The sequence below is a fragment of the Pseudonaja textilis genome, chromosome 1 (genome assembly GCF_049901715.1).
Source record: "Pseudonaja textilis isolate UNSWEBS1 chromosome 1, rPseTex1.2, whole genome shotgun sequence".
Taxonomy (NCBI): Eukaryota; Metazoa; Chordata; class Lepidosauria; order Squamata; family Elapidae; genus Pseudonaja; species Pseudonaja textilis.
In genome coordinates this window covers 21,489,462-21,514,086 of record NC_141990.1, presented here as the reverse complement: position 1 = coordinate 21,514,086, position 24,625 = coordinate 21,489,462, and the positions used below count along the sequence as shown (strand labels likewise).

Genomic DNA, 24,625 nt, shown 5'->3' with positions numbered 1-24,625 from the left:
TGATCCCTGCTGTGTTTGTACCGCAAGAGGATCTGCGGCCTTGGTTAGCAATGGAAACAAAGTGAAACGTGTGAAACAGGCGATTAAAGAAATGGTTTCAGAACGTAGCTGAGTTTTTGGCCTGGAGGATGATTGCACATTTCAGCATGATCCAAGACAGTGCTGGAAACCCAGCAGAGCCTAGCAGTGGGGTGGGGAAGGAGGACTCTTTTTTTATCTCTCTGCCAGCTGCTAAAGTGATGTGCGAGCTGCAGCCTGCAAAAACTCCATCACTAACACGCTTCTGGAATAGAGGGAGCAGTAGTGTCTTTTTTCCATAGAGAAGAGTATACCTCAAAATGGGCAAAGATATACATAGGCCACTAGGGGGAGCTGTGCTTCTTTAAACACTTCAATGTGGAATGGAAATGGGAATAGAATAGAATAGAATAGAATAGAATAGAATAGAATAGAATAGAATAGAATTCTTTATTGGCCAAGTGTGACAAGGAATTTGTTTCTGGTGCAGAAGCTCTCAGTGTACATGCAAAGCAACAGGTATTCATAGTAATGATACAAATATCATAGTAATGATATAAATAAGAGGGGTTAGTAGAGAAGATGAAAAGGGTAATACTACTACTACATCATACAACATGGATAAACATACTTACACATAAGACAGTACTGTGAGTATTAGGTATTCAGCAGAGTGATAGCACAAGGGAAAACTGTCTTTGTGTCTAGTTTCGGCATATAATGCCCTGCAGTGGCATCCCAACTGTTGGAACAGTTTATGCCTAGGATATGAGTGGTCTGTAGTTATTTTCTCAGCCCTCCTTCTGATTTCTTTACTGAGGGAAATTGTGATATAGTTAGCTTAGCACTTTTAAGTTCCCTGAGCCCTTTACATAATAATGTCTTTTAACATATTTAATGTCTTTAAATATTCTTCAAATATTTTGTGATTTTGGTGTTTTGCCATAGCGGCAGAATATCCATCTGCTTTCTTGTGAGTAAAATGTATATCATATAAATTGGATTTGTTCAGGCACTAAAAAGGCCTGGTTGCAGAGTTTTATCTAAAAGGTATGTTTCTATATCAATGTTTTGAGCCTTTTTTTTTTTTTTTTTTGTTCCAGCTGGGAACCCTGGTTGCATCCTCTCAAAGAGTTTTGTCTACCCCAGCATCTTATTTTCCACCATCTTGGCTAATATCACAAACCCTCCAGAAAACCCACAAGTGCAGTTCATTTCCAAGGTTTGACCCCAGAAACTAAGGTAATCTTGCTCAGAACAAGGAGGTTCCACTCATCGTGATTTAGACCAGCCTCTCTCAATCTCAGCAACATTAAGAGGCATGGAGCACAGAATGCAGGCTGGGGAATTTGGGTTTTGCAGTCCCCACTTTTTAAACCTGCAGAGGCTGGTGGGGAAAAGCACTGAACTGAACTAACAAGAACATAGAGGCTTTATTTGAGCAATACATGACCTATCAAACAGAACAAAAATGAGGTCCCCAAAGACTTAGTCCGTGTATCCCACAAGTAAGCCTGTGCAAAATGTTCTGTCATGAAATATTCCAATCCCAAAATGGGCTGCTCTTATCACTTATGGCATACTTATCATGCCTTGATTTGAGGTCGGTCACTTTTGGAACATTTGGAATGTTCAAAACAGCCTTCCAAACCTTGGGAATTAAAACATTATTAAATTGTTATTATCAGCAGCTGAGTGTCTTAGAATAGACCCAGAATCCTTTGCGACTTGTATGGCTGCCAGTTTGCTTCAGATCATATTGTTGAGTCTGGCTTGGTCCTGACTCCCTCGGAACCATCCAGTATGGATTTGATCTTCACATCTCCCACTGCATGCTTGCTTGATCTTCGGAAGAGCAACTCTCAAGAGAGCTAAACTCCTCCCCCTTGCTCCTTTGGGGACGCTTGTTCTTGATCTATTTGAAGTTTGTTACAGAACACAACAGGAATTCGGGTTGCATATTATACATATAGTACTGTAAAAGGAAGGCCAGTGGAGGAAGGATGATTCTTTCTAAGGATTTACTGAAAGGAGGTATCTGGAATTGGTGGAGAAGGGTGCCCCCTTATGGGCACCGAGCAAACTGTTGCTTTCTGAGGCACTCCTTTGGGGAATGGAATTGCTAGAATAATATCAACCCATTTTTATTTTTTTGTAAAAATCAGCAGCAGTTTGGGTCCAGAAGGTCTGGTGGCTTGTCACACTTACACCATCAAATGATACTCCTCCATGTGAAAGTACTAGCTTCAGTAGCAGGTTAGCAGGGGTGGGATTCAAATTTTTAACAACCGGTTCTGTGGGTGTGGCTTAGGTGGTGGGCATGGCTTGGTGGGCATGTTATTGGCTGGGCATGGCCAACTCCATATCACTCACATCGAGGCACGCATCTCCTCCCCTGGCCTCTCATGACTGTGGGGATGCTGCAACAGTCGTAAGTATGAAAAATGGTTATAAGTCACTTTTTTCAGTGCCATTGTAACTTTGAATAGTCACTCCACACAAGCAAAGTACCAGCAGAGGGGAAAAAAACTCCAGAGACATTTCCGAGGCAGGAATTCTAGTCCTGCTAAGAATGTAATAAGGGTTAACGGAGAGGCAGTTTCTGTAAGCAACACCAGAATATTTCCTTCCTGCCTTCCTTACAGGATTAGGCCAGTAATTTCTTCTAAGCAGTTTGGAGAACTGAACTGCTTAGAATGTTAACAACCGGTTCTAGTGAATAGGTGCAAACTGACAGAATCCCACCCCTGTAGGTAATAACTAGCTTTCTCCGTCAGCACAGGGCAAGGCAAAGGTAGTCTTGCTGAATTACAGCCCTCTCCCCTGAAATCCTTCATCATTGGTCCATGCTTCCTGGAATTGCAATCAAGTGACATCTCCATAACCTAGAACAGTGATGGCTAACCTTTTCAGCACCAAATGCTCAAAGTGCGCTCATACACATGCACCCTCCCGAATGCAATGTGCATGCGCAAACCCCCATGCCCTCCCACACATGCACGTAATGTCCCCCTGCACCCCGCACAGGTGCGTGCAACCCCACGCACCCCACACATGCATATGTGACCCCTAAGCATGTGCCTCACCTCTGCGCATGTGTGCACGATCCCCGCATGCGCCCCTACCCCTGCACATGCGTGGCAGAGACCCAAAGACTAGCTGGCTGGTGCGCACATGCGTGGCAGAGCCGAGTTGAGGAGATCATTCGTGTGCCCAGATAGAGGGTTCTGCATGCCACCTTTGGCACACGTGACACAGATTCACCACCATGGACTTAGAACATCCTGAAAGGTCTTTAAAAGATTTTGAAGAGCAATGTGGCAGACCACAATGTAAATTAATTCCAAAGTGGAGTAGGTAACACCATTCCTCCATAAAGATCTGCTGGAAAAGAAAAAAAACAACTTTGAGAAAGAGTGAAGTGGGAATTGTCTATTATTAGAAGAAAATGTGTGTGTGTGTGTGTGTGTGTATGTATGTGTGTATATATATATATATATATATATATATATATATATATATATATATATATATATATATATATATATATATATATAGGCAAAGATCTATTGGAGGTGACACAGTGGCAGGACATGTGTTATCAATTAGAGTGCATAATGATTATATTTCTAATCTTGTCTAACAGCCTTGGCAGATTGCAAAATCAGTATGATAGTCACAAAGGTGAAAAATGAAAATGAAAAGCAGTAAAAATGTTAATAAATAGCACAAGAAAGATATGCTCAAACATGTGATAACCACAACACCAGAATAGTGTTGGCATGTAAAAGAATTTTTTTCAAAATGCTTGGAAGAAAAACATAGACTTGGAAGGGACCTTGGAGGTCTTCTAGTCCAGCCTCCAGCTCAAATAGGAGACCCTATGCCATTTTAGATAAATGGTTGTCCAGTCTCTCTTTGAAAGCCCCCAATGATGGAGCACCCACAACTTCTGAAGACAAGTTGTTCCATTGGTTGATTGCTGTCACCGTTAGGAAATTTCTCCTTAGTTCTACGTTGCTTCTCTCCTTGGTTAGTTTCCATCCATTGTTTCTCATCTTGGTTTTGGTACTGTGGAAAAGAGGTTGATCCTCTCATCTCAAATATTGGAACATTGATATCATGTCTCCCCTCGTCCTTCTTTTCATTAGTCTAGACATAGCCAGTTCCTATAACTGCTCTTTGGATGTGGACCTTGTAGGTCATCTAGTCCAACTCCCCTCCCACCCAAGCGGGAGACCCTACACCATTTCTGACGAATGGCAGTCCAATCTCTTCTTGAAAGCCTCCAGTGATGAAGCTCCCACAATTTCTGAAGGCAAGCTGGTTGATTGTTGATTGATTGTTCTCAACGTCAGAAAACAACTCCTTGTTTCCAGGTTGAATCTCTCCTTGATCAGTTTCCATCCATTATTCTTTGTCTGGCTTTCAAGTGCCTTGCAAAACAGCTTGACCCCTTCCTCTCTGTGGCAGCCCCTCAGATATTGGAACACTGCTATCATGTCTCCCCTGGTCCTTCTCTTCACTAGACTAGCCATGCCCAGTTCCTGCAACCGTTCTTCATATGTTTTAGTTTCCAGTCCCCTAATCATCCTAGTTGCTCTTCTCTGCAGGTTGTGGCTAGAATGGACATGCTTAGAAAGTTTAAGAACAAAAGGCATTGTATGAAGATATGTAGAGATACGGTGGAAGGATGGTTTGCTGGTGAACTATTTGGTACTAGAGTCAGTTATCATAGCACAGGTTTTAATTTCTTGGCTTATTATTTCTTATTCCCATACTATGGGTTGTGTAATGTTACTTACACTAAGATAATAATGGAACAGGAAACATTAATAGAATAGAATGGAATAGAATGGAATGGAATAAGGATAGGGATAGGGATAGGGATAAAATAATAGAATTGGAAGGGACCTTGGAGGTCCAACCCCTGCCTAGGCAGGAAATCCTACACCACTTCAGACAAATAGTTATACAACATCTTTTTTAAAACATCCAGTGTTGCAGCATTCACAACTTCTGGAGGCAAGTTGTTCCACTGATTAATTGGAGGAGGAAAGCAAAATTGTCTGCCGGGTCTGAAGAGGCATTGCCACAAGCAAATAATGTCCTTCTCCAAAATCTGATTTAAGAATTGGAAAAGATGCTTTGAGGCACTAAAATCAACCCCCAGATGCATCATTGTGCTGAGACCACCTACCCCCAGGGGTGCCGAACTCGATTTCATTGAGAGCCACATCAGGATTGTGTTTGACCTCGAGCGACCGGGGTGGGCGTGGCCAGGATGGGCATGGCCAGCTCAACGTCACTCATATCGGGGGGCACCTGTGGAGGCCCAAATGCTCTGCCAGCAAAAACTCTGACCCCAGGAAAAAAAAATGCACAACGCTCTTACTTAAGATCTCCTTCAGCAATGTTTAGTGAATGCCAGCTAGATCAGCAATTCCTGCCTTGAGATAAGGGCTGAATGAGGGGTCACCATGAGTGGCCTTGCTGTTTCCTTCTTGTCTTCTTCAGTCTGGTCTCTAGCCATCTGGGAAGCCTGCTTGTAGCTGGCTTCCAGGACCTGAACAATGCAGGACACAACCCAGATGAAGCAGCACACGGAGGTCCACGTTATCTGAATTAGGAGGTTCTCCAGATTCCAGTAGCAGCTTTTCAGTAGTGAAATCCTCTGGGTAAGCTGCTTTTCCAGGACCTGGCAAGCAAAAAAGGGCAAGAATGTGTCAGGAAGGTTGGGAGGAATGGACTGAATGGTGGAATTTTGGAAACGGGAAAGGCCCAAGGACTCTCTGCATCACCCCTTCATCCTAGGGCACTCCATTAGCTGAGTTCAGACAATCTTCCTCCTCTTGAATAGCTTTGAAAAGTGACTCGATACATTGATGGAGGGCAGGTAAATTGAAGCCTATCATTATGAGCTGTGGGGGCGCAGTGGTTACAGTGAAGTACTGCAGGCAACTTCTGCTGACTGCTGGCTGCCTGCAGTTTGGGCAGTTCAAATCTCACCAGGCTCAAGGTTGACTCAGCCTTCCATCCTTCCAAGGTGGGTAAAATGAGGACCCAAATTGGGAAAAATATGCTGACTCTCTGTAAACCGCTTAGAGAAGGCTGTAAAGTGCTGTAAAGCAATATAAAAGTCTAAGTGGTATTGCTATTGCTATCAGACTCGACACTGCCCAAATCTGCACACTTCCAGCTTTTGATACCCTGCTTCTGTGCCCTATTGGCTTTTATCACTCTGGGTCTCTTACCATTCTTTGTAGGAATGTTCTCCAGCCATATTCCTTGGCTCCACTGTGAATTTGCCATGCCAACAGCAGGAGCATCATGGAAGCTAGGAGGACATTTTGCGCCCAACAGAAGAAGAAGTCTATAGTTAGCTCCAAGGAAGCCTGGATCCAGCACAGGAGATCCCACTGAATCTGCTTCAGACATAAATACCAACTCAGAATCCCCTCTTGCAGTGAAAGAAGGTGCAGGTACAGAGTTCTCAGCCCCCCTCGAACTGCACCCTGTAGGTTTTTCCCCATAGTTGGCAGCGAGGATCCTGACTCAGGAAATTTGCTAGAAGGATGTGTCTTGGGCTCCATGGGGAAGCACTACTTGACAAGAGATGGCACAGCACACAACACTCTTCAGAGATCTGTGAATGAAGACAGCCACATACTATCAGGCTCTTCCTCTTAACCAGGAGAAACGCTGTGCTAAACTACATATCCTTGTGTTCTTTTTGCTATCCTATTTAATCTATCAACTAAGCATTTATTCCTTCCCCCCCTTAACACAACAATCCCATAAAATTGCTTAACGTTTTAAAAATGGCTAAATAATTTGAGAACAGCTACTAAACATGCTAAACTGCAAGTCAAAACACATCAACAGTGACCAAAGTAACATGTGCAAATATTATACAGGTACACATAAATGAACCAAATTAGTTACAATATGCAACATGCTAAGCCACAAAATTAAGCAGTCTTAACCTGCCTTTACTGCCACAAAAATCTTTAATTAATTTGACTGAATTATATGCATAAGCCAGAGGCTATGTTTGTCCAACTGAACCCCTTGTATCAGTGCAATCATTTCAGCTTGCAAGAAGCCCTGGGCAGCTGGGAGGGTGGCATTTTCTCTTCTAGTTCCCATTTATAATTTTTCACTGGCATATTTTCACTTGTAATCCCTGGAATACTCTCTCTCATCCATTCCTGTCAATAAATTCAAATCCAGGAACTGGACACCTATTTTAACCCCGATCGCCACCAGCGTTCGTCTCAATTTCTTTGCTGCCTTCAGTATGAATTTTAAGAATTCATTAAGAATAGATTCCTCAGTCATCTTGCTTGTTTTCCCCTAGTAATCTTCCTTTGGAACTATTTCTTCTCAGGTAGGAAGAGGGAGGGCCCTTGGGGCCGTCTCTCTTTCAGTCTCTGCACTCGGAGAAGAGCAGAATCAAACTTCCCTGTATCTAGTAGACACCTACAGTTTCAAGATCCTGAGAATTTTCAAAGAGGCAATGACTTGTCTACAACTTCCCTTTTGCTCCGCTCTCAAGCAGCTGTTAAGCAGGTTCCAGTTACATACCTTGGCTTTCAGCTTTGTGACATGACTGTGATGTCATGGCAGAGTGTGAAATCCTGAAGACTGATCCCAGTGTGACCATACACCAGGGCTGGCTTTACACAATGCACTATACCTTATACATAGGTTAATAGACCTCAACATTCACTTTGCAAAATTGAGTTATATTATTGTTTCACACCATGTGCTACAACAATGGCTGAGATTGCACAGTATCCTGAACCACAAATTTTCAATCCCTAGGGCTGCATAGATCAGCATGTTGTTGGACTCAAGGAAACATATTGTGCTTGGCAATTATATTTAGCAAGGTTTGGTTAAATATAAGAGGACAGAACAGAGAAAGGGAAGGGAGCATCAGAAAGATTACTTGGGTCTCTTTGGAAAAGCTGGACATTGATAAAAATTTGTCATGATGGAGAACTTTTTTTCCATGCAGTCATCAGGATCAAATCCATCTTGATAGCCTTTTATTAGCATGCTATGCACTCAGCTGATCAGGGACCAATATAAGTTCTGGCCAAACACTTAACAAAGGCAAAGAAACTGATACATATAACGAGGACTTTCATATTAGGAACTCAACCCTATGAAGACTACGAAGACAAGCTCAGGAATAAAAAAATATTGACAGATTTGAACAATGAGCCCTATCCAACAAAATGAATTTTAATGTGGAAAAAAACAAGGTTTTACACTTAGGCAGGAAAAACCAATGCTACAAATACAGATTAGGCAAAACCTGGCTCAAAAGCAGTAAATTGTGAGAGGGGCCTTGGGAGTTTTAGTGGATGATCACTTAAATACAGGAGTGCAGCAGCCAAAAAAGCTAATACAATCCTTGGTATAAATTGAGGCATAGAATCAAAATCATGAGAAGTATTAGTACAGCTTTAGAAAGCCTTAGGAAAGCCGCACCTGGGATTCTTTTAGTCACATTACAGAAAAGATGTTGAGACTGGAGAAATGCAAAGAGGAACAACTAAGATAATTAAAGGCCTGGAGACTAAAACACATGAAGAACAGTTGCAAAATTTGGGATTGGTTAGTCCAGAGAAAAAGGGGGGGGGACATGATAGCAGTACTCCAATATTTGAGAGCCTGCCACAAAGAGGAGGGGTCAATTTATTTTCCAAAGCACCAGAGGGCAGGATAATAAACAATGGATGGAAACTAATCAAGGAGAAAAGCAACCTGGAATTAAGGAGGAACTTCCAAACAGTGGGAACAATTAACCAGTTGTACAGCTTGCCCTCAGAAGTTGTGGGTGGTGCATCACTGGAGGTTTTTAAGAAGAGACTGGACAGTCACTTGTCGGAAATGGTATAGGGCCAGGATGTCAAACTCACATCATCATGGCAGCATCACGTGACGTATCAAAACTTTTCCTCCTTGGCTAAACCAGGTGGGGGAAGGGCCAACATGTGATGCATTTGGGCCATGGGCTGTGAGTTTGACACCCCTGGCATAGGGTCTCCTGCTTGGGTTGGGCTAGAAGACCTCCAAGGTCCCCTTCCAGCTCTATTCTGATTGGTTGAAGACTGAAAGAGCACCCTGTGTTCAACCTTGAGAAGAACAAGCAGGGGCTCTGGCAGTACTGTTTGCTTCCCCTTCCTGAAAGTAGAACTGTGTCTTTTCCTAAGCTTGCACTAAATTGCACAAGCTCGGGAAAATATTACTTTTTTTCCCAAGAGCTTTTGATAGTTCTAATGAAGGAGCTAACACTGGGTCTAAAGCCTCTCTGTCTTCTTGTCCAAACATTGCACGTCTCTGCCTCAAAGGATGTCACACATAAGGTTAAGAGAATTATTTTGAAGAGTGTTTCTCAACCTCAGCGACTTTTAAGGTGTGTGGACTTCCAACTCACAGAACTGCCCAGCCAGCAAGGGTGGCTGGATAATCTTGGGAACTGAAGTCCACACATCTTCAAAGTTGCTGAGGTGATGAAACATTGCTTTAAAACCTCTCCCAATCCACAGATTCTGGACAGGGGGAGATGACAAAGTGAATTGGGGTGGAATATCCCATGTTTGGGTATCTCGGAGCAAGGCCAATTGCTGCTCCCACCAAGATAACTTAAGATGCAGGTCTTTTTAAAATAAAAAATAAAAAAATCCAAGTATTAATTATTGAGTGTCCTTGAACTTTTAGTTTCCCTTGGACTGTACTCATTACTGCCCCAGCTTCCGGATTGATAGATAAAGGCAGCAATAGGGCATGTTCAAACAAAACAGCAATCACACCTGCCCTTTAGATATTGTTTCCTTGTCTCCTTAATAAAATCCTTGTTGGCTCTGGAGCCAAGTCCGCTTCATGGGAGCGTCCCAAATCCCACCCGCAGCAGCTCCTGATTCCTCGCCCTTTGTCTTGTTGAAGAAACGGGAGGAGTAACCTACGATCGCAGGTAGCCAATCTAACGAGCGGTTCCCCAAAAGAGAGCAAGACCCGCCGCTAGCAAAAGCGCCGAGGAAGGCAGCGTCATAAACGGCTGGCCAGGAGCCGCCCGCCCAATGGGAGGGAAGGCCCCGCCTGCTTCCAGCTGGCCATGGCCGCTCTCTCCAGCTGCCGCCTAGCCGAAGTGCAGCGCCGCGTGGCCGAGGTGCACCGCCAAAGCGATCTGCAGCAGCTGCTAGGCTTCTACAACGGCTGGGCCCAAGACTATGACCAGGTGCCACTCCCCGTCCTTCCCCGCGTCGCTTAGGCGAGAATCTCGCTTTCTTCGTCCGGAAGGTGTGCTCATGTTTGTAGCCTCAGGGTTGAAATAGGGATTCTTGCCTCCGCAGGGGTTGGACTAGAAGACCTCCGAGGCCCCTTCTAACTCTTGGTATTCTGAGAGCACCAACGAGGGATCCTTGGTGCTCTCGAACGAGCTTGTTTTCTTGCAGACGTTTCATTACCTAGACTAGGTAATATCATCAATGCTAGTTCCTAAAGGGTTTGCCCTCCTGAGCATGTGCAGAGCGTGTTTACCCTGCTGTCAACTCTTGACAAGATTCAGCTGTTGTCTTCGTGCAATCGACTTGGCTGGCGGCTAGAAGGGGGGGGGGGAGGGTTAAAAGGAAGGAATTTGAGAATTCCCTATCTTTCCCACCGAAATACCCTATATCGAGCCTGAAGCATAAAGCCACTTTAATAGTTATATTGCATTGGCAGAGTATTTCTATATTAATATAAATATTAGAGCTGTATATCCCTTTTCCACAGTGTAATAGACCAAACAAACCTCTTTAGAAAATCTGGCCCCCTCCCCCACTTCCTTAACCAACCAAAGGTTAATCTATAAACAAGTAGCTGATCTGCACTAATAAAAAGTATTAAGCAATAAAAATATTAATCTTATCAAAATAATTTACTCTTCATATTTTGAAACATGCTAAAAGAGCTTTTTTGAAGCATCCTGTACTTATGTCCTGCCTTATCTCTAGAACTTCCAAGCAGCTTCTATGGGGATCTCCCTTTATTTCCACAACTCGGTGAGGTAGCATAGGCTCCAAGGGTTAGTGGCCCAAAGTCACATCATCGGTTTCCATGATTGAAGGTAGATGTGAAATCAGTCTCTCTAATCCTACAGGTAGTCCTCAACTTACGACCATAATGGAGCCTGACCATTACGGTCATAAGGTGGGTCACCCACATGTCCGATCCAATTTTGCAATATTTTTTGCAGCAGTTGTTAAGCAAACACTGTGTTTGTAAAATGAACATCACTGTTGTAAAGCAGACAACCTAGATTGCTATGGGCTGTTTTTGATAAAAACATTAGAAAATGCTGTTACCAGACCAGGGGATGCTGTAAATGTATGTAAATGCAGCCAGTTGCTGAGTAGCTAACATGCAGTCACACGACTGGGTGTGGGAATGTGCATGTGATTGACAGAACTTTGAAACCAGGCACAAGTAGCACTGTGGAGGTCTGTTATAACTTGAATAATTGCTTAGTGACTAGTCCAGTGGTGGTATTTAAATTTTTTTACCACTGGTTCTTTCGGCGTGGCTTGGTGGGCATGGCAGGGGAAGGATACTGTAAAATCTCCATTCCCTCCCCACCCCACTAACCTGCTTTCCAGCTCCCTTCTCCTGTGCAGGGCAACAAAAGAAGACCCAGCAGATCGGCTGGGACTCAGTGGGAAGCAGGGAATAGATGGGGGTGGGTCCAGTCAGAGGTTGTATTTGGTTCTCCGAACTACTCAAAATTTCCCGCTACCGGTTCTCCAGAACTGGTCAGAACCTGCAAAATACTACCTCTGGTCTAGTCGTAACTCGAGGTTCTCCAACTTCTTAAGCACCACAGCTCAGAGACTTAGTATTCTCTCATCCAGGTATTAACCAAGCCTGGCCAAGTTTCAGGTTATCTTCCCAGAGAAGGGTCTCTGGGGCCTGGGAGAAACAAGACTCTGGTCCAGCACAAGAGGTGGTATTCAGCAGGTTCTGACCAGTTCTGGAGAACCGGTAGCAGAAATTTTGAGTAGTTTGGAGAACCAGTAGTAACCTTCCCCTAAGAATGGGGAGGGAATGGAGATTTTACAGTATCCTTCCCCTGCCATGCCTACCAAGCCATATCCACCTAGTCATGCCACATCCACCAAACCACACCCACAGAACCAGTAGTAAAAAAATTTGAACCCCACCACTGGTCCAGCACATCTGAAATGGAGCCACAAAACTAAAATTACAAAATGTTCTGTTTGGACAAAGGACAAAGTTGAACTCTTTGTACAGTTATAAAGTTCTACAGATGGCCTTCAGCAAATCTTGGTCTTGCTTTCTGGAGCTGATACTGTCTTTTTATTAGATGCAATTATTTTAACCACCTAATAGATAAAAACGCAAACTTTGGAGCTCCCCCGTTGTTGGAGTGATTAAAACTCTTTTCTCTTCTAGGATGTGGCAGTGTTGCAATACCAGGCCCCAAGTCTGGCCGCTGCTTTCTTGGCCTCCGTTTTCCAGGGTTCAGCTGAGGATGCACTAGTACTGGATGTGGCCTGTGGCACAGGACTTGTGGCCCAGGAGGTAACTGAGATCAGAGTTGTGCTTCAGCCAGAGACCTTAGGCTGCTCTCCACCAGGTTTTGAAAACAATCAGCTTATAATTGTCCCTGTGATGTGTTTTGGAAACTCATCACTGAGTTTTCTGTCTCCTGCACAGTAGTGGATTTTTAAGCTGTGCAGATGTAGATAGATAAACTCAACAAGACGTCCATAAGAAAGTACATTTATTGGTTCATCAGGTATCCTCATAACTCACATTTGTGACGAAGTTCTTCTTTAATGACCAATCCTTTGCATATCTGCCTTGTAGTAAAAGATGGTTATCTCCTAACCCATCTCGTAGCGATAGAAAGCGGCTGCTATGAGTTAGGGAGTTCAGGCAAAAGTGAGGAAAACTCCCCCAACCCACTGAGGGTCACAACAGTGACCAGTCAGGATTACAGATGTGGCCACATGACATGAACTACATTTCCCAGGATACCTTTAACTTCATTTACCATGATGCATTCCCGTAAGGGGATAGCTCATAATTCCTAAGTAACTATCCAATTCCCATAGACTGGCTGGGACAGCACACTGAGGGGAGCTCCGTTTTCTTAACGTTGCCCTACGGACAACATGCAGGCCTTCAACCCTGTTTTTGCCTTGTGTCATTGCCATTTGGCAATGCCTCCTAATTCAATTTCCCTCCACCCCCTTGAAATGAGGCTAATGAGAGGGTTGCTCTCATCAGCACTGTTTTCAAATGGTTTTTAAGGCTGAGGCTAATAAGAATTTGTGTAATAATTATTAAGAGTTACATGTTATCAATGAAGAAACAGAATAAGATGAAAAAAATCAAAACCTCAACAACCAAATTCAGAACTCAGATTAATATCATACAGTACTTACTACCTCATTGACATCAACGTACAAGAGATAGCAGAGTGGGGACATGAAATGCGAGAGTTTCTTGTTTATTTGGAGCCCAGCAGAAGCCTTGGCCTACAAGCAGGAACATCATCGTTCATTTCTGTAACTGAGGGTACATAAGGAGAGGTAACAATGCATGGAGATAACTCCACAAAGCATCCATACAAAGTCTTTTTATTGGTTCATCAGGCATCCTCAATATAACTTACAGTTACGTCGAGATTCATCTCAATATTCAACTCTTTGCATAGCTGGCTTTCTGGTGTAAAGGGTTCTGATCGTTCATCCCATAGTAGTGGAGCAACGGGAGAGATGCCAGCATGCTGCTGGGGTCTGAGCAAGAGTGAAGAAACCTCCCCCAACCCACCAAGGGTCAATTCAGTGACCAATCAGGATTACAGATGTGGCCATATGACATGGACTTACATTTCCCAGGATACCTTGACTACATTTACCATGATGCATTCCCTTAAGGGGACAGCTCTCAATTCCTAACTATCTCAAATCCCATTATTTATAAACTGTCTGGACAGCACACATGTCATGACATTATTGCATGAATAATACTTCGATGTAATTTCCGTCATTGGCATGATGACATTATTTTGATGCCCTTGTGGTTTCTATCAGATAACTTGGATATGCTGCTGAGGGTGAATCAAGCAGTCCAAAACCTCCAGAGAACATAATGGGAGAAGAATACACTTTTTAAAAATATGTTCTCTCTTTTGCGGAAGGAATGCTTCTTGATGAATGTGTTCTGCTTTCAAACACTTGCTGCTTTCTTGGTCCCGAGATTTATTTTAATTATGACATTACTAGTAATATCAATAGTTGCTTAATAAATAGGTATGAAAGAAGTAGGTCCATTTTTGTCAGATTGCATACTTATTTCCTTGTAGGCACCATCTTAGAAGATGCCTTCCCTCTTGTGTGACACAAATAAAGAAGAGAATGCCTCTCTTCCAAGACTGTTTCAAATCCCTTGGAAAATAGTTTTAATAAATAGTTTTAAAATAACTGGATGAAACTAAGAGCATTGTTTTGATCTCATCAGAACAGTCACCTGTTACAAGCTACAATGACACCAAAATAATGACATGTGCACTGTGATATCATCATGCAAATGACTGATTATGTATGCTCATGCACAAAAGCATGTTAAGCATTGCAAAGCAACCTGCTTCCTGGCATAAGAACATGAAGTGCCAGTGCACACACACACAAACACACACACATTCAGAGGCTAACTGCTGGAATCCCAAAATTGAAAGCAGCCCAGAGTTAGCTAGAAGATGGGCAGCTATATAAATGTTTTAAATAAAGAAATTAAATTAATGATGAAATGTGTCATGATGTCATTTTGCCTTTCCATATAGGTAATGCGGCATTGCATTCAACTACATAAGGATCATCATCATCCACATATCATCACTTGTGTGCGCTCCATGTGTGCACCCCTACTTGTTTCTATCTTGGCCAGGCCCCATTTGGCTTGCAGCATTCATTTAACTGTTAGCAAATGGGGACTGACTGTTTTTCTGGCTGGGGTCTTGTAACTTAACACTTTGTGCTCTAAGCTTCAGGCAAAAGGTTTTCGCCATCTCCATGGCCTGGATGGCAGCCGGGAGATGTTGGAACATGCACAGCACAAAGGACTGTACGAGGATTTGAAGTTGTGCTTGCTGGGCCAGGAAACCTTACCAGCTCCTGAAGGTAATAACGGGAACAGTTGTTCTCAGCAATGGACAGAATAGATTAGAGAAAGGGAAGAAGTTGGAATGTGCCTGCATGCATGGAGATTTCTAGAGCGTCATGCCCCTGTCAGAATCTAATTCGGAGGGGGAGGCCGAGGAACTGACAGGAAGTGGGAGGGTGGCTCCATTGGCGGTGGAAGAAACTGGGGAAGGGCAAAGTCCGGCTGGGCAGAGCAGGGGAGAGGTAGAGCAAGGCAGAGGGAATTCAGAGGAAGACTCAGGGCCATGCCCTCTTCGTCCTAGGGAGGAGCAGAGAAGGGAGCAACATGAATCGTGTGGCTTACGGAGGAGGAAAGGGCCCTGATTCCCTTCATTAGCTGCAGCTGGGAACAGTGTTTAAAAAGGGAAGCTACGCACAGCAAAGTTGTTGGAAGCAAATTGTGAGTTATCTGTTATTGTCGAGGCTTATCTGGGTTCCAGACGTCTTCCCAACTGTGTGTGTTTTGTTGGCCTTTCAAGTCTGCAATTCCTTATCCTGCCCTGTCAAGTTAATTGCTGCAGCATGGTTTGTGTGAATTTTTATTTACAGTTTGTATGTACTTGGTTTTCGGACTGAATTTTCTCCACTTAAAGACTGTTCTTGGGAGAGTCTTTTCTCCAGCTGAAGGTTGACCTGGACATTGGGGGCAAAGTTGGAGGTATTAAAGGGACTCTTCTTGCTTATTTGACTGTGTTGCCTTTGTGCCACGCCCCAGGTCACCACATAGAGAATGATGCCCATCTCCTTCCTTGACACTACCTGTTACGCCTTCATCTTCTCCTCTGCAGGCTCTTATGATGCTACTGTGATTGTGGGTGCGCTCAGTGAGGGACAAGTGCCCTCTGGTGTCATTCCGCAACTACTTCTGGTCACCAAACCAGGTAAGCTTTTGCAAAAGAGACTCAAGTGTAGTTTCAGAGGACTTATAAATGGGTGAGCAACTTTTTCCAGTGTCTGATCACCATGTAATATCGTGCCAATGAATGTGAAACAATGAAAATGAAAAATTATTCACATTGACCAAATTTGCCAAATTTCATAACATTTTACCTATTCCCCTGTGAGAATATCAAGCATTACTGAGATCTGGCCTTTAAAAATAGTTAATTAGTTCATTAATTCTAAACTAATTTTAGCATTCTGTAATTATGGTTGGTTGTGGAATTTTGGGAGTTGAAGGCCAGGCGTCTTAAAGTTCCCAAGATTTGGGAAACCTTGATCTAGATCAGTAGTCACCAACCAGTGGGCCAGGGACTACTGGTGATCCACAAGAAAATTTTGGTTGTCTGCAGAGAAATGTCACCCCCAAAGCAATTAATCCAGGCTGTACAGGAACACAAGGCTGTGGCACCCACATGGCCTGTGGGAACACAAGGCTTGTATCACTTGCATTGCGAACAACAGGAGGTTGTGAGGGGAAGAGGGAAAGGGCGGAGGGGGGGAAATAGCCCTATGCGCCCCATGCACCATGCCTGGCCACCGGGCTGCTTCTTTCCGCTTCTTCTTCTTCTGCTTTTGGCTGCACGCAAGGAAAGCAGCAAAAGTCTTTCTCCCTCAAACTCTGCCAGAAATGAGTCTTTGGGGCCCTGCAAGGCATCCTGCTCCAAGAGGCTGCGCCGGCGCAACAAGTCTCACAAAGACTCGTTTCTGGTGTAGTTTGGGGGAAGAGAAAGAAAGACTTCTGCTGCTTCTGCTGTTTTCCTTGCATGAAGCAAAAAGTCTCTTTCTCTCTCTCTCTCCCCCTGAGAACAAAGCTGGAGATGGTATCCTGCAATCCCAAATAAAGAATGATCGATCGGTAGGAAAATGGGGTGGGAAATTTTCCTGCAGACTTTTTTGGGGATTTTCCCAGGGTCACTGTTCTGCGGGATTTAAAATTATGAGTTTGGTGGTCCCTGAGGTCCAACAAGTTGGCGACTCTGATCTAGATCACACTTTTTTAAACTGGGGGAATTCTGGGCGTTGAGGTCCATGCATTGGTTTAAGTTGCTATGTTTGAAAAACAGTAAACTAGGTTTATGGCAGATGAGGTGCAATAAGCAGTTATAAGGCTTAGACTTATACTTTCCTTAATAGATTTGCTCTGGTAAGAAAAAAAAATTGGTGAGGAAAAAAAATACAGGAAGATTATATCATGTTTTCTGCATTCCCCATAATTTTTTGTGGATTAGGCAATTGCACACTAAACGCCCTTTAAGGAAATACCATCACACTTGCCCTGAGGAACATTAAGGAGCTGGAAATCTCAGATTCATTTGGTTGAACCCAAATTCCCTCCAGCCATTGATGGAGAGAAGGACTCCCCCAACCCCCAAGTGAGTCCTTTTGTGCTATGCTGCAGCTCTCAGCTGATCAGAATCGACTCAAAATGCTGAAGTCTGCAAAACGCTTTAGAATAGATCAATCCAGGCTTTTATTAAACATCCTATAAAGTAGTTTTAAGAGGAAGCATTTGTGAAGAAATCTTTGCAAGCAGAAATGAGACCAGGCTGATTTTAGGCAGCATAATTGAAAATACTGTCTGAAGCATCATGAATGAAGCAAATATGTCCCCTCCAATCTTCCAAGGAAAATTCAGTCTTGTGAATGGAGATAGGAGTAATGCTTTATCTTACAGCACATATTATGAACAAAACTATCCTAACCAGATGCAGTGATGAGGACAGAATCTAGTATTTTTAGTATTTATTTGATTTGTCAATCGCTTACAAGATACAGGTATAAGAATAAATATAGTTTTGAATACATGAGACAGGTACTTATAAGAAAAATTAAACACAATAGGACAGGGATGGTAGGCACGTTGGTGCGCTTATGCACGCCCCCTACAGGCCTCTTAGGAAGTGGGTGAGGTCAATAGTAGACAGTCTAAGGTTAAAGTTTTTGGGGTTTGGGAAAGAAACCACAGAGTCAGGTAGAGTATTCCAGACATTGACCACTCTGTTGCTGAAGTCGTATTTCCTGCAATTGAGTTTGGTGCGGTTTACTTTGAATTTGTATCTATTGTGTGCTTGTGTATTGTTATGATTGAAGCTGAAGTATTCATTGGCAGGTAGGACATTGCAATGTATGATTTTATGTGCTATATTTAGATCGGACCGGAGGCATTTTTATCAAAGGTAGCAACAACGATTGATTGAGACTAAAGTTTTATAGGTAACAAGGAAAGTGCCATGTTTACCAATTTCTTTGTCAAGGACATATCAAAATATGCATGGGTCATGGGTCAAGCAGATAAGATGAGTTAGTAGTATATGATTGTCTGTAATCAGTGGCACATTAACTGAATTTTTTATTGCTGAAACTAGAAAGAATGGGATGTTCTCACATCGTAACAGTCCCCAGTAGGAAGTTCACTGTACATACCATGTTGCTTAATGCTTTATGGCAGGGGTCGCCAAACTTTTGGACCTCAGGGTCCACCAAACTCATAATTTTAAATCCCATGGACCACTAATATGAATTTTGACAGACGGTGGCTTGCTGACGTTGGTGAGAAAGGTGGTCCCATATTCCAGAGCTGCAGTAGTCACAGGACTGGCCCTTTGGTCATCCCGGAGCAGCTGCTCCTCCACCTGGTTGCATCGGCTTGCCATGACCAAAGGACTAGTCCTGTGACTACTGCAGCTCTGGAATATGGAACCGACTTTCCCACCAACGTCAGCAAGCCACCCCGGGGCGGATTTCCCTCCCCCGCTGTTGGTCTTACCTTCCAGTTCCAGCTTTCATGGCTCTACTCAAGGTTTGCGCTCGGCCGAAGGCTGGGGCCAGTGGGTGGGCAGGCCATGTGGGCGGTGCAGCCTTGTGTTTCCATGGGCAATGTGGGCGGCGCAGCCTTGTGTTCCCGCACAGCCTGGATTAATTGCTTTGGGGGGGACATTTCTCTGCAGGCCACTAAATTTTTCTCGTGGACCACCAATAGTCCGCGGCCCACTGGTTGGCGACCACTGCTTCATGGGACCTTAACAGATGGATTTATAACACTTTAGGAACTAGAAGCATTGTTGGTGAACATTTGCTTCATCAAGTATTAGACTGAGAACATAGATGGGTATCTGAGGTGGAAAGACCATAGCTTGTGATACAAATTTGGAAGAGATCCAAATCTAGGAGGCTGCTGACGGTTATGGCAGTTAATAATTCTAAGCTAGATGGATTGGTGATCTGATTTAGCGTGAGACCATTCTGAGTTCGTACATATAATAATTAAATCTCCTTTGGCAAGATGGGAGCTGCAGTGTTGGATCACAACTTTTATACTGGTGTAGGAATAGAAAAGAGGTGGGGCTTGGATTGCAAAGTTAGGCTGGTCTTCTTATTTTTTTAACCCACTCAATTGACACTGATTTATTCCCCTGAGATTTAGGATGCTTGGATTTGTGATGCTTTTCATTAGAATTGGCCCAGTGCATGTTAAGAGGGATATATGGTTTATTTCAGGGGTGTCAAACTCACGGCCCGTGGGCTGGATGCATCACGTGCTGGCCACGCCCAGCCCCTTTTTAGTAAGGGGGGGGCAGTTGCTATATATATCATGTGACGACATGAATTTGACACCCCAGGTTTATTTGAATGCGCCGTAGCTTGAGCTTCCTCCAAGGCACCTGAATATCATTTCCAGAAATTGTATGTGCAACTGGATCTCAGGCTGATCTTATGAAACTGGGTGATGATTAAAACAAGAAAGAGAAAGGACTGGCACACAACGTGCAATTAATTTCTGAAAACGCCCTGTTGCAAGACGCAGTGATAGTTGCGTATCTTTTTAAAAAGAGTTCAGACAAAATACTTGGAGTGGAGATGGGAAAGGGATCTAACAGGGATTGCGAAATGGACCACGCACACACACACACACAAACACGCACACATTCAGAGGCAGTGGACCTTTAAATAGCTGGTAACCAAGCATAAGAGAAACCTTTGGAGGGTTTTTAATGCCTTGAGAATTTCCCAAAGGGACTAAATCGGCCCCTTTTGGACACAGGATGTTGGACTGGCTTAGATAAACAACTCATAACCACTAGATGGTGCTGCTATCTTGCCAACACTTCATAAACAGACCATGGAGCAGAAATATACATTTTCAGGGGTCTTGCAAGGCTGAAAGACAGAAACGCCACTTAAAATGTGTTTTGATCAGAATCTTGGAGAACCATATTGGTTGAATTGTCTCCTTTCTTCAGATTGCCTATATTTCTGTGTGCGCACCTATGTGTATATCTGGAATCATCAGACACGTTCTTTTTCAGGAATTTAGTTTTAGTCATTGCTTGCCTCCTCTTCCTCCTCCTTACATGCATTTTGCAATGGTTTTATTTGTTATTTCATTTCTCTTCCCTGTATGAAGATGTGATGAACAAACCTTGCCAGTTTCTTCACCGCAAGCGGGCTTTTTGGTCACCTCTGCCCTCTTAAGTTTCTAGGTGAACAGGGTGAGGTTCACACATCATACTCAACCCTAAACCTGGATTAACAATGCTAAGTCCTCAAGGGAGGTATTAATACCACTCTATAAAGCCTTAGTAAGACCACACCTAGAGTACTGCATCCAGTTTTGTTCACCACATTACAAAAAAGATGTTGAGACTCTAGAAGTAGTATAGAGAAGAGCAACCAGGATGATTAGGGGACTGGAGGCTAAAACATACAACAAACGGTTGCAGGAACTGGGCTTGGCTAGTCTAATAAAGTGAGGGACCAGGGGAGACATGATAGCGGTCTTCCAATATTTGAGGGGCTGCCACAGAGAGGAAGGGGTCAAGCTATTTTCTAAAGTGCCTGTGGTCCAGACAAGGAAGAATGGATGGAAACTGAACAAGGAGAGGTTTAACCTGGAAATAAGGAGAAACTTTCTGACAGTGAGAACAATCAACCAATGGAACAGCTTGCCCTCGGAAGTTGTGGGAGCGCCATCACTTGAGACTTTCAAGAAGAGATCTGTCAGAAATGGTGTAGGGTCTCCCGCTTGGGCAGCGGGGGGTTGGACTAGATGACCTACAAGATCCCTTCCAACTTTGATTGTCTGTTATCTGTTATCCTGTATCCAGAGAATACAGGTAGTCCTCAATTTACAACAGGTTTATTTAGTGTCTGTTTTTAAGTTTCAACGGCACTGAAAAAACTGACGTATGACAATTTTTTACATTTACAAACGTTCCCGCATCCCCATGATCACACAATCCAAATTCAGATACTTGGTAACGGACTCATATTTATGACGGTTGCAATGTCCCGGGGTCAATTGATCACCTTTTGTGACTTTCTGACAAGCATTGTCAATGAGGAAGCCAGATTCACCTAGCAACCATGTTACTCACCTTACAACTGCCATGGCTCACTTAATGAGTGTGCGAGAAAGGTCATAAAATGGGGGCATTTAACAAATGTCTCACTTAGCAACAGAAATTTTGGGCTCAATTGTAGTCGTAAGTCAAGGACTACCTGTATGCTGTTGCCTGCACAAATAAAACCATGCTACAGCTTAATGTAATAGCTTGGCTCTCACAATTTAAACTGTAGCTGTGTTCCGCTGTAAATTGCTCAACCGCATTTTTTCTTAGTCTAGCATTTATGGAAACTCACCCATTCAGTTTCATCAGTAACATGTTTGCCTTCTTGTCCTTCCCTTTCTCCTACTTTCATTTTATTGCCTGATTGTAAGAGGTGAGTGCTCCTGTATGAGAACATTAGTGCATCTTAAACAGTTTCATCTCTACCTCTTTTTAAAAACCTCCAGTGACTTTTTAAAAACCTCCAGTGTTGGAGCATCGACAACTTCTGGTGGCAAGCAGTTCCACTGGTTGATTGTCCTCGCTGTTGAGAAGTTTCTCCTTAATTCCAGCTTGCTTCTCTCCTTGATTAGTTTCCTTCCATTGCTTCTTGTCCTGCCTTCAGGTGCTTTGGAAAACAAGTGGACCCCTTCCTCTTTGGGGCAGCCCCTCAAATACTGGAATGCTGTTATCATGTCCCCCCTAGTCCTTCTTTTCTCTAGACTGGCCATACCCAAATCCTCAAAAAAATGAACAGCTTGCCCTCGGAAGTTGTGGGAGCGCCATCACTTGAGACTTTCAAGAAGAGATTGGACTGCCATTTGTCAGAAATGGTGTAGGGTCTCCCGCTTGGGGGGGGCGGGTTGGACTAGATGACCTCCAAGGTCCCTTGCAACTCTGATTATCTGTTATCTCTCTTAAAAAGGACTCAGTATTGGTGGATTTTCTGCCACAGAGGAGCATTCTGTGTCTGACCTTTTCTGGGTTTTGAAGTTAAGCTAGTTCAAGCTTTAACTTGTAAGGAACAGGTCAAAACAGTAGACATGACAGCCTAAATTATATGGTTATGGTTGCTGTCTTTATTTTAGGTTGTTTTTTTTTACAAATTCCTTTCATATTGTAACCCAGGATTCAAACTCAGTGTGAAGGAGATTTTACCTTTATCTTGTTTCAAGGATGATCAAGGCTTTCCTAATAATTTTAGACTGAAATGCTGTGATCTTGCACAACAGGTGGCTACGTGTGTCTGACCACACGAAACAACTCAAGCAACTTACGATACAAGATTGAATTGCAGCAGTTGCTGAATGACCTGGAGCAGCAAGGATTGTGGGAAAAGGTTGGGATGCAGGAAGTTGAAAAATGGGAGAGAGCAACATCACATCAGGAATCCGATCAGGACTCAGACTATATCTCTGGCGTGGTCTACATATACCAAAAAAAATAAAAGTCTGGTTTAAACATCCTTCATGTTGGAAGACCTTCTAAGTAGACCCGGGAGCCTCTCCTGAGAGGCTTAGCTTCAAAATCTGTAGTGTGTGTGTGTGTTTAATGTGAAGCAGTGATAAAGCAGGCTGGACCATGGTTTGTTTGCAGAGTATTTTCTCTTTACCACTTAAGAAGCTGCCATAAATTCAATGTGTTCCAGACCAATTTAAGGTTCTGCACTTCCAAAATTTCATGTTTTTGCATTAAAATGTTCCCAGCTTCCCCTTCTCCAACAGTCTTCATTTGTGAAGTCTTCATGGAGTTTTCACTACTGAATGTAGTATTTCCTTCATTTTAGCAGTCAACACTGCTGAATATTTGCAGTACAGTGCATATTCTAAGAGAGTGTATTTGTTGCTTTGTGGCTATCTCCCTCCACCAATCACTCTCCTGATTCAAGGGACTAACCCTCTTGTAAATCCCAGCCAGTACATCTATTTGTTCTACTAGCTGGGAATTATGGTGCTTATAACTCATCATTTCTCAAAGGCCCGCACAGGAAATGTGGCTGCTTGTGGGTTGAACTCTTTGCAGATACCTGAAAGTTCACGAAAATTCCTGAGAGGGTGAAGAGAACTTCAAGGAAGAAAGCAGAATCTCCAAATGTCCTTTTTTCAAACCTTCGAAGTCAACATCTCTTCAGAGATGGGACTGTATATGGTGGGTAAAAGCAACGAGAACTGGAGAGTACCAAGGTTCTAGGTAAAATGTTTGTCTATGGCAGAAGATAAGGCAGGGAGAACAGGGAAGAGACATATAAAATAATGCACAAAAAGCAGAAATGAGAATTGTAATTCTGAACACAGGTCTTCAATTTGTTCATGGGACTCAATCAGCACTGTGTGTGCAGGACAGACAGCGCTAGAGGCAATCAGGTTCCAAAAACAATTTATATTTCTTTGGGGCCAAAAATACTAGCAGCAGTATTGTTAGGGTGGCTTTAAAGAGGATTTGGGCGAAGAGGAAATGCATGCGACGAGTAACGCCTAGCAATTAAAACAACATGGAATCTCCCTGTTGAGAAACAGTTTGCTTTTTAATGTCATTTGCTGGAGTTCTGAGGAAAGAAGACGGCCATCCTTGGAGTCACGGCCGGAAGCAGGATGCTGGCCTGGACCTTTTCAGTCTGCTGGGTACTTATATTTATACCTCAACTGGAATGAGTGGTTTGGAGACATTCCTTTGAGAGGCGTTCCAGGGGCCATATTCATAGAAGTGGGCGAGGCCAGGGCAAAGAAGCACAGAAGGACCGAACAATTTAAATTTAAATGATGTTAAATCAATTAAATGCTGTTATGATGAATACTCCCCACATAGTTAATAATTTCCATCTTCTGTCTCGCTAAAAATTACAGTTGCACTGTGTCTCTGGGAGGAAGTCTGGAATCTTTAGGGCTTAGGCTGTTTACCTGAAGACTACGCCTTGCCGGCTGACTTGAATGTCATTATTCCCACCTTTGAAAAAGATCCAGGGCTCTGAATGGTTTAACACAGGGCTGTCCAAACTTGGCAACTTTAAGACTTGAGGACTTCAACTCCTAGAATTCTCCAGCCAGCATAGCTGGGATTTGAAGTCCACAAGTCTTAAAGTCGCCAAGTTTGTGGATCCCTGGTTTAACATCTCTACTC

General features: G+C 43.4%; 2 protein-coding genes across 5 annotated transcripts in view; one reads left to right on the top strand and one right to left on the bottom strand.

Moving 5' to 3' along the window:
- Positions 1-3,575: 3,575 nt before the first annotated feature.
- Positions 3,576-24,625, bottom strand: part of LOC113441624 (claudin-4-like) — a 49,664-nt gene continuing 28,614 nt past the window's right edge. Inside the window, exons 1-4 of one of the 3 annotated variants that reach the window (XM_087927866.1) lie at positions 9,999-10,130; positions 6,273-6,664; positions 5,414-5,716; positions 3,576-4,089 (exon numbers count right to left, since the gene is read on the bottom strand). In XM_087927866.1, coding sequence (XP_087783992.1) covers positions 5,450-5,716; positions 6,273-6,611 — 606 coding nt within the window. In that variant the 5' untranslated portion in view covers positions 6,612-6,664; positions 9,999-10,130 and the 3' untranslated portion in view covers positions 3,576-4,089; positions 5,414-5,449. Of the gene's footprint in view, positions 5,717-6,272; positions 6,665-9,998; positions 10,131-24,625 lie in introns of those variants that run through there. The other 2 variants (XM_087927857.1, XM_087927876.1) reach the window with 2 other exon arrangements.
- METTL27 (methyltransferase like 27) lies at positions 10,138-22,972 on the top strand. Of its 2 annotated transcripts, XM_087927893.1 has the most exons (6): positions 10,151-10,270; positions 11,174-11,223; positions 12,484-12,612; positions 15,083-15,218; positions 16,028-16,120; positions 22,741-22,972. In XM_087927893.1, the coding sequence occupies exons 2-6, from the start codon at positions 11,197-11,199 to the stop codon at positions 22,953-22,955; spliced, it is 600 nt and encodes a 199-aa protein (XP_087784019.1). In that variant the 5' UTR covers positions 10,151-10,270; positions 11,174-11,196; the 3' UTR covers positions 22,956-22,972. The 2 variants fall into 2 exon arrangements, with proteins under 2 accessions (XP_026564240.2, XP_087784019.1); XM_026708455.2 differs by lacking the exon at positions 11,174-11,223 and having other exon boundaries at positions 10,138-10,270.